Here is a 16,358-nt window from a genome sequence, read left to right on the forward strand (position 1 = left end):
TTTTGTGAGGGCACTATCAGATTTGGGGTGTTTTATTGATACAGTTGACTCAGAGGGTGGTAATAATTTGCCAGTTATTCTTCCCCTAGCACTGAGCAGTTGCATACACCGAATAAATATCTTGTTGCTTCTCCCCAGGACTTAGTGACTGAGTAGATCATATGGTTTACCAAATGGAGGTAGGAAGCAGAGTTGTATTTTGCTCTCTGCAGGACTTTTCAGTTCAGAGGGGAAAGCAAAGTTCTACATTTTATACCATCTTATTTTTTTTAATTCTGTGGAAGCAAGACATATGCCTGCAATGACTGGTACTTCAGGAAACATGGAATAAAATGCACATTTTTTATAAAAAAAATCCAAAATTACACAAGTTGCTCACCAAAATTCCTTATCTATGTTTTCTACACCAAAATATCAAAATATAAAAATGCTGAGAAACAGCTTGAGGTAAGATTTAACAATTCAAATGGCAAATTTCTTTTAAAAAAATAGCTATACAGATATCCTAATTTTGGAAGTTAACTACCATCAATAAAAAGTATTTATACTAAAAAAAATTCCCCAAAACAAGTTTTCAGCTAGTACAAAAGGGTATGAAGATACATTGTACAATACTGCACTTACTCATCTCAACACATGTACAAGTGACAACTCTCAGACTTGTACTGTACATATTAAATTGGCTTTGGATTAGCTGTTACTATCTGCACTGGAACAATTAACCTCAGTATTTGGCTGTTTTCCAGATGGTGAGTCAAGAGCTGAAACATTACAGTGTCCATTTGCCTGAGTAATTCGTTGAGTATAAAACAAGATGTAGGCCTGGGCCTTGCATACTTCTTCCATAGTGCACATGTTGAGCTTGGAATCATTGCAATGAACCCAGAATCCTAGAAGACAAGAGCAATAAAAGTATTGCAGTACTGGTTCTTGTAACAGATCAAAGGATTTTATGTATTGCAATATAAGAATACTACATTTTACACAGAAATAGCTGTACTCCCCCCACCAAAAGGATATATGCAGAACTGTCCAAATGACAGGTTGGCCTCTCTGTGCAGCATTCATTACAATTTTAGAAGATTCCCCTGCTTAAAAGTATTGAGTTTAGGGAATGAAATATTCAATGAAATACTCATGCTAGCAATATGATTAGCACTAGCACAATGGGACTCCTTGCCCCATGCACCACCCAAAAAAGCTACTTTATGGGATTGGGAGAAACCCCAGAAAAGATTTAGAGGAAATACGGTGGGGTGGGGGCATTACAGTTGCACAAAGAGGAATCCTTGCCCTGATGGAACCTTCTCTTTAACAATATGTCAAATATAACCCTTCTGTTGTGGCAGTGCAAGCCACTGTATCTAAAAGGCAAGCTTAAATTGGATTTCAGATTCAAATTTGTTTGTACCTCCTTCTGAGTTATAGCAATAGGCAGTGTAGTGTCCTGAGCCAAAACCTTTCCCATGATGCATCACAACAGCAGACAGGTCATAGGTAAAGCAATCTGGAACAAGGGACTTGAGAGATTCTCTGCAGCAATAGGGCTCCATGTTGAGCGTCTGATCAAAGCTGACGTGCACACCAATCTTCTCACGATGATTACGTCCTGACCATCTTGGGTGATGAAAAGTATAAAAAGGTTATTTTCTATTTCTTGTTCTGTAGGGTACCTTCAACATAACTAGAAGTTAAAAAATCTCTATTTGTGGGCTAAAGCCTGGGAGTATGTGTATCTCTTACAGTGTGGAAGCAGTTACAGAATCATAATTATAGGCACCTTGTAGGCTAAGTCCTACCATCTGCAAAGTGCAGGAAATTCACAGTTAGGAGAATCCACAATAATGGTCTTTCCAGTCGCTACTTGAGAACCGCAAGTGAGAGAGACTCCAACACTTACAGATTATTAGTTTCATTGTAGAACACTTTCTGTTGGAGGTTTCTTTTAATCTGTAACTTATTCCCACTAGATCAAGTCCTCATTTGCAAGACACTCCTTTGTATCTGAAAAATTGCTTTCTTTATGTCCAGTGCAGCAGTTGGTTCCCTCACAACCACAACCACTCCCTGTGACAAATTTGACTGGTTTGTTCAAACCCAATTGATAAAATACAGTCGTACCTCGGGTTAAATATGCTTCAGGTTTAGTGTTTTCAGGTTACGGAACGTGTTACCTCTGGGTTTCGCCGCTCGCGCATGCACAGAGGCTCAAAATGACATCATGCACGAAAGCGGCAAATCGTGACACGTGCAGACGGCAGATGTGGGTTGCGTTCACTTCAGGATGCAAACGGGGCTCTGGAACAGATCCCGTTCGCATCCAGAGGTACCACTGTAAAATGTTTTTCTCTAATGCCACTGGTTCCTTAGGGATTTCCAGTCACAGACTCTGAGAGGGCCATTTAAGAGTTTCATAGAAGGGAGAATTTCACCAGCTGTGCCTTCCCCAATCATTCCCTAGAAGTAACAAGAAAATCTGAGGGAATTATTCCCTGCTTTGTAATTTACAAAGCGCCTGTCTTTCCTATAGACTCTATGCTTCCTGGAGTCTCTTCCCACTTAAGATTTGCTTCAAAGTGGTGCTTCTTGTCCCTGAGGCATATACAAGGTCTTAATTTAAGTCAAACAACTTTGCCTCGCAGAAGGCAGGCTGCTAACATTTGGATACTGACAACTTCATTCCTTGAGCACCTGAAATGTTCAGGAACACCTCAATATTCACACCAGTTCAAATCACTGTCAGAAGCTTCATCAAATTCCTTTAATGCAAAATAGTATTGATAACAGGCATAATATCCCTTGGGTTCTGGGTGGAGCGCACATTTTTATTGTAATCTCAAGAAGCATTGTTTATAATCTGACTAAATATACAGATCTATTTTTTAAAAAAAAAAAAAACCATTAAGGTTGCCAGCCCATTTTCCTTAATATGATAGCAAAGGTAGTTCACTACAGTACCTGAACCGCTTAAGGTGTAACCGCAGAACTTGAGGTAGTCGGCATACCATAAGTTGCTTCTGTGCTTCTGTGAGTATAATGGGCTTAGAAGAAAACTTCCTTCGTTTTGCTATGACAAGAAAAAGAAAATCCTCCACTCATATTCACAGTAGATGCAAGTTGTAGAAAAAATAAATCAATGCACTTTGGATAATACACGCCAAACATAGGTTGCCTCAGTCTAGACTAGAGCTTCTCAACTAAGCATTGGTTTAGAAGAATTTCTGTGTGTACAGTCAGCTTAGCAGGTATCCATTTTGGAGATATATTGTGGAAACATTACTTGAACTTAAAAAACATTCAATATACAACTTTATATCAGTTATGTGGGGGTTGAAGATTTTCTGCAGAAAAAAACTACGTAAGTTTGTGAATTAATACCAATTGCAAATAATTAGGAAAGCATGGCATTTTCGTAATTTCTAGCCTTGTTTACTATAAGCAAATAAAATAAACCAAATTAGGGCATCGGACAATTTTATGAAATGAAAATTTTCTAAATAATACATTTCAATGCAATTCAGTTCAAAAAATTCCAGAAAACCCTTATCACAGGTGTATATGTTGGTATAAAACGCGATGAGCTCCAGTGAAGTATGGACAATGTACTGATGCAATCCTGAGATGAGCGCATGATATAAATAAATACTAAAAAAAAAAATTACAAATGTAGATTGATAGTTTCGTTCCTTGAGATTACCTTTATGTATATGACCTTATACTGTGAGCTCAAGGGACTGTTCACACCTTGTTTTGCACATTTAACAGATGCACAAATAAGTGGTAATTTTTCTGATTATGATGTTTAAAAATGTACTGGCAGTATCTATGCTCTTAACCAAAGCTAGGCCACATGTTACATGAAAGTCAGGTGCCCAAGTACATGCTGCCTTTACTCACTGTTGCACTGATCACAGGCATATATCTTTCCTTCCAATGCTTCAGTTTCTGTAAACTTGGCCAACATTTCCGTCAACAAGCATGGATGCTGACAGGTTGTCTCCTTTCCATTGCAGTGGTATCGTTCAGGAAATTCCAGTGACAGATCCCAGAAGGGTTCTATAGTATTAGACTTATTATCACACGCAAGACACGTTACCTGTCAAGACAAAAAAACACTTAATTTGACTCTCTAGACCTTCCTTCTTTTGCAAGTGAATGTGCATACATATTGCAGATGTAAAGAGGAGGGGTGGAGCAATCCAAAACCCAAATCCTTCACACTGGAGAGGGTCTGGACAGAGTGGGAGGGGTCCTCCTGCCCAGCTCTGGTTAGTTCCACTGATGGAGAAGGGCATGTTGGGGATGGACTGGACCAGCATGACCAGCATGCTGCAGTCAAGCAACAGCAACGGGCCCAATCCAGGGGGGAACTGACGCAATGAAGTGGCATTTGCCCCCTTTCTGTCTTGGCCAGCACAAACACTGAGACTACGGATGCAGTACCGCCTGCATGAAGCCCTGTCGCTGGGGTTCAAGGGATTAGGACTGTGGCCTTAGCTGCTTTGTTGCTCTTGAAAGCCTCATCATCATCTTAAAATTGATTACATTTTTTTAAAAAAATGTAAAATTAAAGCTCAGTGACAAAGCTCAGTGACAAAGCCAGATATATGATGCTCTTTCTTATTTTCCATTGTAATTAATGCTGTTATTATTCTATCAATAAATATTTTATATATTACCAGTTTAATGTGTTTCATTAGTAGAGAGTCTGAATATTTATAGTCATTTTAGTATTTCCAATGGGGAGCAAAAGATACAATTTTTTATGCAGGTAATGAAACAATGTATATTGAAGGTGAAAATTAAGTGGGCATTCATGGGTATGGTGCAAAGGTTTCACTGTATTTGTTTCTAGGAAACAAGTCTAAAGTGGCTGAAAACTAGCAAATGCAAGGAAAAGCAAATGAGGGGAGTGGAACAAGAAGTAAAATACCCCTCAATGAATAATCAAACTGCTGAAATCTAGGGACAGAACAATAGTGCAATTGCATTATTATGCTGACTGTGAAACTGTGGGCCCAGGTGAAGTTTCCAAACCCAAGCAGTTCAACTCCATAGGGCAGGCATCCCCAAACTCAGCCCTCCAGATCCCTAGCTAACAGGACCAGTGGTCAGGGATGATGGGAATGTTAGTGACTCAAGCAAGGTTCTCCTGGGTACAGGCTTCTGTACATGAATTACCACAAAATACAGTAAGTACTTACAAGCTCCCGGTAGTATTTTTAATACCATTTAGGAATCCGCACATCAAGACTACAGAGGGCCTTCTTATAATAAGTTATTATAGTTGCAATTAACAGACCAGAGCAGTCCCAGTAAAATCAGTGGTGATGCTCCGAGATCAGTGAATTGTGCAGAAAATTGCTTGAAATGCTATTAATGCTATTACTCTCACTTCCTTAAAGATAAAAATCAAGCTGACAGATGGCTGATTAGATCAACTCTCTTAGATGAGTACATTTTCATATACGGCAAAGTATCAAATACATGTGAATTTAAATCATTAGATTTTTACTGTGTATGAAGTAGAAAAGTTATAACAGCTGCAGACACTTATTCTACTGGCATGCATTATACAAACATCCCAATTCAGTGATGGAAATTTAAGTCAGCTTTGACCTGAAAGCCCCATGTTCCAGATCTCAATTATCTTAATATGGGTCTCAAATCACAACAACCTGCAGCAAGTTGCATGTTTTTACTACACATAAAAAGATGTCTGATTTATAAGAGGCTAATAATTGCTCTATTTTTTTTTCCTCCTGGAGTAGGAGATTATGCTGTTTAATTTTATCAGTGCTTAAAGAAAATAATTAAAATAGAAAGGAAAGCTGGTTTAGATGTTGGTTTAGTAGCACTCTGATATGCTCATGCCATGAATGATCAGTATGCCCTCCGGAAGAATAATGGAGATACTCCCTTCCAACAGCCATACCTTTAGCCTTCAACTTAATGTCTTCTTGCAAGCTTGAAATAAATGAATAGCTGTAACTACCGACAATCAGTACCTTTCTGTATCTGACAGTATTCTATATTTTCTTGTGCGTTCTTTAAAAAGTTATTTTCTGACACTTAATTTACATAATCCATGAAGGCAATATATTTATTTAAAATATTTATTAAAAGTGACTACACCCCACTCCAGTGATAACAGTAAAACGAGTCTTCATTTTGACCCATTAATTTACATTAATATTTTAAATCACTGCAGAGCTTTGTGAATGCAACACAACATACCTGGCTTAAAAGCTGTCCATGAAAAATTGTATTGACCACATTCAAAACCTGTTTAATGAGTTTCCTTTGAGAAGTGGGGATGAGGGCTGGGCATTTTGTACGAGCTGTCTCCAATTCTTGCTGTACTTTATCCAAAAGTTCACAGAGAAATTCCTGAGCATCTTGCTGGGCATAACCACGAAAGGCTGGGATTAGTCTCCACACAGAATGGAGCATGGCAAATGGAGATACCAAAGCCCACTTGCCAGACCACATGACTTGAAACAATGTATGCAGCTCATGACAAAGAGAAATGTACTTTGAGCTTGGCTCCTTAGGCTGAATAAGTTCCATATTTCTGCTATTTGACGCTCCACCACTTAAGCCTGATGAAACACTAGATCGCCTTGCAGAAGACTCCTTGTCCTTAAATTGACTTTTGTTCACATGAAATATAGAGCCGGCAGATGGAGAATGCTTAGAAGATGATCTTGTTTTGCCATTGGCTGCAGCTGCTAACAACTCTTGAGTTTGGTTCAAGTCAAGCTTTAAAAAACATTCCCGAAATATGAGCAAATGACTCAATACCTGGAGAACAGAGTTCATATAACATGTATTCCCCAAGTTTCGTAATCCTGTTACACCGGGAGTCACAGTAGGCCTTCGTTTAACTGGAGAGTCATTAATTTTTTTTAATTTTACATCATCTGAGGTAGCTGTTACTTTCAGTTCTACAGCAGAGTCCAAATTCTGTGACATTTTTAGTGCATAGAGTGATATTTTTGAGGATTCCTTATTTTGATTTTGCAAGCGAAAGCTCTTTCTTGGAGGCATTTTTTCCATTTCTTCTTTCAACTGGCGCTTTCTCTCTTCTCTTTTCTTCTTAGCATTGATCCTTCTTTCTTCTGCTTCTTCCCTTAGCTTCTCTTCTTCTAAAACCCTTTTCCCACTTGGTGTCAGTTCAAACCAAGATCTAAAAACTTTGCCCATTAATGCATGCCTCCTGTGCCACAGAGCTGTGAACATACGGTCTTGATTACGAAGCAAGGCTTGAGCACTATTATGGGAAAGGTAGTCACTTGTGCCCATCGATCGCAAAATCCTGCCACTGCGAGTAGTACAGTCATAATTCTGACTCTTGATTGCATTTAATGTACTTCGCAACAGCTTTAAATCACCAGTTGCATTATCATTAAGAACATAGTCATCACAAAGGTAGCAGAAAACGTACAGCTCATTCACTTCTAATGCCACTGGATGACTGCTTTCCTGAAAGTGCTTTAGTGCATGTTCTTCAATGTATCTTCCACAAGCAACATGTGAGCAGCTGAGGCAGGCCCATACAGATTCTGTAGTATTGCATACCATGCAATGCCACTTGTGAGGATTTACAATGGAATGGTCTTGGGCAAGCCGAAGTCTTCCTACATGTTTACACTTATCCATTCTCAATACTATAATGTTAATGAAATGCTACAGAAATTCATCTTCCAAAGAGTTTCTCAGTCTTTGCATTTTGACCTGCAAGCGGAAACAAAAGTTAGCTTCGGCTTTTTTTAGGACGTAAGAAGAATCTGCTGTATCAGATCAAAGACCCACCTAGTCTATCGCCCTGTTCTCAGAGTGCCCAACCAAATGCCCCCAGCAAACCTGAAAGCAGGACATGAACTTAGCAGCACACTCCTCACTCATCCTCTACAACAACTGGCCTCAGAGGCATACCACCTTAGATACAGAAGCAATCATTCCTTGTAACCATTGATGGCAGTTTTCCTCCATTCCATGGCATGGCGTTGGACTAGATGACCCTTGGGGTCCCTCCCAACTCTATGATTCTATGAATTTGTCTAACCCCAATTTAATGCTGTCCAAGTTGGCTGCCTACAATCCATCTTATGATAGTGAATTCTATGTCTTAACTATGGACTGTGTGAAGTACTTCCTTTTTTTGTCCTGTAACTTCCAACACTCAGCTTCCCTGCATGATCCTGGGTTCTAATACTATGAAAGGAAGAGGGGGGAAAACTTATTTTTATCCACCTGCTTCACTTAATACATAACTGTACACACCTTTATCACGTTTCTCCTCATACCAAATGTCAAAATCTTTTCCCATAGGAATAAATTATTCAGTATGGAAGAACACTTTCTGTCTATATGAAAATTTGCCCTAATCAGCATGCAGCATCAGTTTAAGACAGATCTATTTAATAAATCACGGCTCAAGGTGGTCCACTGACAAATATTAGGATGGGGCACAGCACTTACACTTGTCACTACATCTGTATACAAAGACAAACAAGCCCCATGTGCCCTTGTAAAGGAAGATTATGAAACTTTAGCCTGACAAGCAGTCAAACTTTACTGGATACTCCCATTGTTTCATTAGCACATATCATTTTCTGTTCAGCGTTGCACCTATTCCTATCTACTGAATTACAACTTTATAAACATAGCATTTTAAAAACTCAGTTTAGAAACACTTTTTTAATTAGCTAAGCAGTGTACATTAATTAGTATAAAATATAATTAAATCCTGATAATAATCAGGCTTTAAAATGCTGATAAAAATCAACAGAATCTTAAGAACAATAAACATAATTAAATTACATGTCTGGGTAAGCTTCCTTAAATAAGGAGGTTTTTAGCAGGCATAAAAAACACACACAAAAACCAGTGCAATGAAGACACCTGCCTGATATTGATAGGCACAGAGTTCCAGAGCATAGATGCTGACACATACTAAAATATTTTCCTCACAAGTGCAGAATGGATATTATATGGCACTTGTAAAACTGCCAGTACCACAGCTTGAAGAGGTCAAGTGGGCACATATGGAGTGGCAATACTTCAAGTAAATACTTCAAGTAAAAGAGTTGACGGTTTTATATACTAATTGAAACAAGCCAGAAGCCAGGAGAGTTCTGTGAGCAGAAGTATTATATGTTGACAGGATCTTACTCCTGTCAGCAATTGTGCTGCAGCATGCTGTACTAACTGTAGTTTCCAGATCAAGCACAAGGAAAGCCTCACATAGAGCACACTGTAATAATTCAACCATGACTTTACCAATGCTTGACCTACTGTGCTCAAACTATTCTGGTCCAGGGACAACAGCAGCTCCTGTCAACAGTCGGAGTTGATAAAATTATTATTATTTATTCAATATCTATACCGCCCTACATCCGAGGATCATAGGGAGGTTTACAATATAAAAACACAAATATGTATAACATAGTAACAAACAAAAACAACACCCAGCCGGTTTAAAGGGCCATAGATAAAAGGCACCCCTGGCCACCTTTAGATTTTGCACCGCGGACAATTTGCTGACTTCTCCCTCATGGGGTCCAACTTACAAACAGTTGGGGCTCAAGCTCAGCTTACTTTTTCTCATTCAGCCACCAGGCATAATTGAACATAGTTCAATAAGATGTGCATTATGTCATTTTATTTTATGTGTAAATCACCCTGATAATTATTAGATTCTTTCTCTCCCTTCTACCTTTAGCCATTTTTTGTTAAATAAAAAGTCCAAAATTCTTAAGTCTTTTCATTGTAGAGAAGATTATAATGCAAGAGTAAAAAAATGAATATAAAGATGCAACAAAAATGCTTTCCTACAGTTAAGTAAACGGAATACCTGTACATCAAGGTTTTCTGGCTCATGTCTTAAATACAATTTTGAAATAACTGAGCAAATAGCCTCAATATATATCATTTCACTTTAAATACAATCCTTCTACCTGCTGTCATACCTCATGACAAAATGCAAAAGTAAAAAGTAATAATTCCTTCTTTGGCCCATACACATCATGAAATAATCACAGAACAGGAATTTTTAATATGAAGTAAAAAGTCAAATACAAAAACAGTAGCTTAACTTCTTACTAACACAAATAGGCACTCAGTGCTAGATGCAAGTCAGAAAATATGAAGTCCTACTATCATAAATCAGTATTTACACACAGGACTCAAATTTTCATCATTAAGCATCACATTATTTAAAGGAACAATTCCCAAACTGGTGCAGTGCAGATGTCAAGCACAGAAAATAAGTTACAAATGTTAAGAGCTGTGTAGTAGAAATTGAATGATGAATGTTAGCATGTATAACCAATACATGATAAATCTGGTCTAGTACTTTAAAATTGCATCTTAGCAGTACAATCCTATACATTAAGAGTAAGCCCCAGTGAATTCAATGAATTTACTGCCAGTTAAGTTTGTATAGGATTACAGCCTAACAGCACAATCCTAACTATGCCTAGTCAGAAGTAAGTTGTATTGAATTCAATGGGGCTTACTCTCAGATAGGTGGGGAAAGGTGGGGGTCTAGAGGAGAATTAACATCTTACTACAATCATTTACTTCTTACAATGAAAAGTGTTTCTTTGGCTGCAATCCTAACTATGTCTACTCAGAACTAAATTCAAAGTGGCTTACACCCAGGTATGTGAAGTTAAGACTGCACCCTGAAACCTGGATCTTCATTACCTTTTCATGTAATAAAGTTCATGCACTACCAAAGTAATTTAAGTACATAAAAACCTTAACAAATCTCAACCTTTTATCATTATAATCACTTGCCATCATTAAAAGTCACAAACTTTTGTGTAAAATATACTACATGCAGTACTCCTTTCTACATAATCACTGTTAACCCAAAATTCTGGAAATAATAGGCTGGCTTTTTTGAGTGAAACAGTTTTGTTTCACTCCAATTTGCATTTAATTGCAGCTCCATGCTGACCTATTAGCAAATCTACTAGTTCACATTGTTTCATAGATTTCCCCCTCCCATTATCTTCTGATACTTTTTCAATGAGTTTTATGCACACAAACCCTAAGTAACAAAGATTCAAAAGGTATGTCTTACTGTCAGTTACTCAACACAACAGAAGAGTTCAAGTGTGGGGCCAAGTGTGGATGCTTATTCTAAGAATATTATAAATCATATAAGATTTATTAAGAAAATGTTTCCTCTCATTCTGGTCACTAGCTTTTTTTCTTCTTTTTTAAAAAACACATTCACCTATGATACTCCTATCGGTGGATGTTCTTTAAGAAATTGTGTTTGCAGACACAGCCTTCAGGTGCATAATCAAGATCACTTAAAATATATTTAGTAGTCCTTTGTATTCTCAATCAGGATAGTTAAGGGACAGTAAATAGACAAGTTTCTCCTATTTATGTTTCTTCTAATCTGTTCACCTAATCTATGTCAGCTATTACCAACAGGAAGTATTCCAGATCAATGAGGTTGCAGGTGCCAACTTCCAAAATACAATAAATATGTAATGAAGGGTGGATATAAGTAAGATGAGACTTATTAATTCAGAGGAAGTGACAACATACTGAGTGTATTAACCTCGACTTTCAAAAACCACTACAAACCTATTCCAGGTGCAACAAGTGCTTCCTTTGAAAGATGAGAGTTACATCTCTGAAAGTAAACATCTCAACAGGTCCGCAGAAATCTGTTCCCTTTCAAAATAAATAAATAAATCAAGGCAGAAGTAAAAGCTAGACACCCACTTCCACAGCATAAAAAGTTTTTAACACACTTCCTTCCTATCCCACCATCTCAAAACGAAAACGTCTAGTCATCCAGAACGGGCTTTAACCTATGGAGGCCGATAACATGGGGACCATCTCCACACGAGCAAGTTACCTATAAAACATTTGTGCGCGCGTGAATCAAGATGCACATCGGGGAACCAGCCCACTCGCAATTATTTAAAAGGATGCAGCTAATCCAGCGCCCCCGGGACTCCTAAGCACTCCGAGTGGCGCCTCCGAGCCCCCTCTTTCTCGTCCCAGGATAAGGGAAGGAGCCTCTCGACGGGATGGCGAAGAAGCCGAGGGAGAGAAGTTTCTCCTTCCCGGCTCCTTCGAAGAGGCGCCAAAACCCCAGCTCGGGAGCGGGGGCTTCCCGGGTGACGGGAAGAGCAGCGGAGGACACTACTTGGAAGAAGTAACGGGCTGCTTCCTCGCTCTCGGAGCGCCTGGCATCCCCCGGCTGCCCCCGACCGGACCCCCCACGCCACCCCACCCGCCCCACCTTCCGGAGCGTCTGGCTGCTTCAGAGCCCGCCAACTCTCACCGGACCGGCTCGAGCCATGTCCCTCTGCTTGCGGCGCGCTCCCGCTCAGCCGCTCAGCCCCTCACGCAGCCGTCGTCCCCGGCGCCAGCGCCCGCCAGCAGCAGCCGCCGCCATCTTGTGCTCCCCGCGCCTCCAGCTTTTCAGTGTCACAAGCAACCGCCCCCTCGGCCGCGTCAGCGCCGCGCCTCCCTCGAGCGGCTCTCTCGCTCGCACACGCAGCGGGGATCCCGCGGGCGGCGCTTGCCTCGTGGTCCTCGGTGGGGTCCCGCTCGAGCGTCTGTCTCTCGACCTGCCATAATAAGAGCCCTTCGCCATGTGCTGCCCCCGCCTCCCCTGTTTGGGGGTTACTATTGAGCCAAGGTGGGACATAGGAAGCTGCCTGGCACCGAGTTCAGACCATTGGCCCATTCAGGCTCAGCGTTGTGGTCACTGACTGGCAGCGGCTCTTGCCTCGTGGTCCAAGGGTCTTTCCCAGGGGGTGTCTCAGAAGCGTCTGCTGCACCGCGGCCCTTCCTGAAGGTGAAGTCTGGAGGCCGGGCTGCCGCCCGCCCCAATGCATAAGGTGGCCTTGGCCGCCTGTCTTGGATTGGGTCCCTGCTCTTCTTCTTCTCAGCGTACCAAGAGGAGAGGGGCGACTGAACGCTGTTAGGGCACCACACAGAGAAGGTGGACTGTGTGGAGGTTCCCACAACCGAGCAGCCGCCTCTTGCCGAGACTCTTTGGGCGCTACAGCAGGAGTGGAAGCTGATCTTGCTCTTCATTTGCTTATGTGCTTTTCCCGGACATCCATCTTTCCCAGTCAAGCTGCCCAAAGAGAAGAGCGAGCGAGCAGAGGCGCCAATGGCCTCTGTAATAATGGTCAGCCCTCCTCGTGCTGTTCCTGGGCAGCCCCACTTGGCCTAACTAACTTTGCAGAGGGAGAGTATTTACATTTCTTGTTTTAAAACTGAGTGCCATCGAATATAAGAAATAAAAGAAGAATTTTACCTACAATTAGAAATCAATATGAATCTTTAATGCAGATGCACTGTGAGCCACCTGAATGGAAATTTGTGGGCATGCTTCCGTTTGGGAACCCCTGCTGTAAAACATATGTGGAAGAAAGAGCCACTTATGCAGCACTTTAGATCCACTCCCTGCCCCCTGTTAAAGTGTGAGGAAGCATGTCTTTAAAAAGACTGCACCTCCTGCCATGCAGGAGGACACGGTCATTGTCTTGTTTCAGATGCTTCTTTCACGGCCAGAGAACAAAGCTCTCCATTAGCAACATGATAGAGCTTATGCACATGGATGTATGGGAAGAATTCTTCCTTTAACAGACATAGCTGTATTCTGAACAGTAAGCTATAGGAGTTGAGTCAGCTTGGGCTGGAGAGCACAGCCCTATAACATTGCAGATATTTTGAGGACAAAACAGGCTGTGAACAAAGCCAGAGTTAGGCTGTGAGTCTGGAGTGTGCAGGAGTACTAGCAGAGGAAATCACTGGTAAAAGGTATGTGGTTCAAAATAATATCCCTTTAGGTTTTAGGTTGCATGATCTGTATTATTAGTCAATATGACAACCTTGTGAGGTTCCTCCGGCCTCATGAGAAGCCTCTTCAGTAGGGTTGGTGACTGTGGGCCCCGCCCCCCAGGCCAGGTTAGGAAAGGGCCTTGCAGGGAGCGGCCTCATAGCTGGGCGATGTTACACCAGCCTCATGCAGCTACTTCTACTACATGTAGAGGCAACCATATTGTCCACCCCTTACTTTAGGGAAAGGCCCTATAAGGTGGCTTACAATAAAAATGTGAAAAACAAATTTAAAAGAATACACTTTGAAATTATTCTGGGATAATTCTAAGAAATGTGCCGGAGTGTTCCATTGAAGTAAACATGTTTTATGTTTTAAGCAGAAAACAAATAAAAAAAATCTAAAATACAGATTATTACCAAATCTGCAATCCTATACAGACCATCTTTGCCGTGAGCCATCGATTTTTAGAGTTGGAAGGTATCCCTATAATAATAATAATAATAATAATAATAATAATAATAATAATAATAATTTATTATTTATACCCCTGGCTGGGTTTCCCTAGGGTCATCTAATCCAATCCCCTGCAATGCAGGAGTTTTGAGGAAAGCATCCATGGTAGATGACCTGCTCCCTGCCTTGCAGGCCTTTTTCCACCTGGGCTGGGAGGGCAGGGTCCTGACTGACTCCCTCCAGCTAGAACAGACCCAAGTCATCAAGCCTGAGCTTCCACAGCCACTGCCCACCATGAACCACCATTGGCAGGATTGACAGCAACAGCAGCAGGTATGGTCTGAGCTTATGATAACATTTTAGTCCTGTTAATTAAGTTGTTTTTAATGTATACTTTATACTTGACTTTCTTCAGTAATGTTTTATTCTGGATTGTTTTATTTTATGTTTTAATGTGTTGTAAACCACCCTGATAGTATTTTAAAAAATAAATAAATAAAATAGTATAGAAATAAAATTAATAATCATAGGAACTTGGAAGTAAGCCCCACTGAACATCTGAGTAGATATGTATAGGTTTGCATAGTAAGAGTGCAGTTTTCCTGTTTAATTCATTAGCAATAAATAAATACTGATTTTAATACCTTAAGTTAGTATCTCAGCAGCATAACCCTAATAGTGCTATGGAGAAATAAGTTTAAATGATTTCAGTGGGATTTACTTCCTGGTAAATAGGTAGTCTATAATTGCTTTGCACTTACCTGGGCATAGATCCCATTTAATTCACTGAGGCTTACTTTTAAGTAGACATGGATAGCTTACACTGTCTGAGTATTCTACAAATTTTATAACATTATTGAAGTGCTTCAGATTGCTTACTGAAGTCCCACTAAGCACTATAATTGAATTGCTGCCCTATTTTTCAGAGATCTTCCTGCCTCTTCTATCTAAGAATAAAAGAAAATGTTACAGCCCATTCTTATGCTGATTTGAATGGAGCTGCTGCCCCTCCTCACTCAGCTTCTTAGTTCTTTTACTACTTCTCTTTTACTTGGGATTTTCTTTGCCAACAGCCCCTTTGAGAATTTACTTTTATCTTTTATTTTAATACTTATTGTTAGCAGCTAAAGCAGATTAACAAGATTTTGCCTTAACACTTTAGGAAAGAAGTTTTACTTCTCAAGAAATCTCATCTAGAGATTTTATGCATTTAAAGCACTATTTACTTAAACTTGAATATATTCCTATTTCTTCTGTGAGTTCATGATTATGCTATTTTATTGTATTCGAGTTGTAGTCTGTCATATAAATTAAATTAATTATAACCCTGGGGAGTAGGCCAGAGACAGATTCTAATGCAACAGGAATGCATCCATCGGATTTTTCCATTGTTCTTTGGATATATATAATGTGATTTGAGGGCTTATTTAAAAACAAAGGAATTACCTTATTGCAATTTAATGTCAAACATACAAACTGAACCTGGTGTAGTAATTGTTGCTCCAGCAAAGTCACTGAAGTTTACAAAGTCATTACAGATGGCTAAAGACATAAGACCAATGCAATGCTGTCATCAACTTCTTAGTTTCTTCAGGAGTTATGCCTACTGCCCTTAAATAGGCAGTAGTACATCCTATCTCACTTCCCACAAATACCCACTTCTTGAATAAATTGATGGAGAAAGCTGTTGCAGGCGTTCCTGGAGAATACAGATTATGGAGAGTTGTATAGAAGGAAGGTAACTCTATTTCTGCTTCCCAGTCTCTCAGCAGCTTTCGATACCAATAATCATAGTATCCTCCTAGATCTGCTCTGTCTGAATTGATATTGGGGACACATTCTGTGGCTACTACCTATAGGTGAATAGTGTTGGGAAACGTTTTTTGCCCCGTGTTCCTTGCACTATGCTGTGCTGCCATGAGCGATCTTGACTTCAATGCTGTTCTACTTCTATATGAAGCCAACAGGAGTGGTCATTAGTAATTTGGGCAAAATGTCAGTAGTATTCTGTTCTGTTTCTCCATAACATCTGAGTCAGAAACAACTGTGTATGATCTAGTGTTTCCCA

At 40.1% G+C, this 16,358-nt stretch overlaps 1 protein-coding gene across 1 annotated transcript; it reads right to left on the reverse strand.

Annotated features, from left to right (window-relative positions):
• USP44 (ubiquitin specific peptidase 44) lies at positions 1-12,453 on the reverse strand. The gene is made up of 6 exons (XM_082240776.1): positions 12,323-12,453; positions 6,238-7,737; positions 3,898-4,096; positions 2,959-3,067; positions 1,412-1,617; positions 1-890 (listed from the first exon to the last, which is right to left on the reverse strand). The coding sequence occupies exons 2-6, from the start codon at positions 7,660-7,662 to the stop codon at positions 691-693; spliced, it is 2,139 nt and encodes a 712-aa protein (XP_082096902.1). The 5' UTR covers positions 7,663-7,737; positions 12,323-12,453; the 3' UTR covers positions 1-690.
• Positions 12,454-16,358: the final 3,905 nt, after the last annotated feature.

The sequence above is a fragment of the Podarcis vaucheri genome, assembly GCF_965113315.1.
Source record: "Podarcis vaucheri genome assembly, chromosome: 10".
Taxonomy (NCBI): Eukaryota; Metazoa; Chordata; class Lepidosauria; order Squamata; family Lacertidae; genus Podarcis; species Podarcis vaucheri.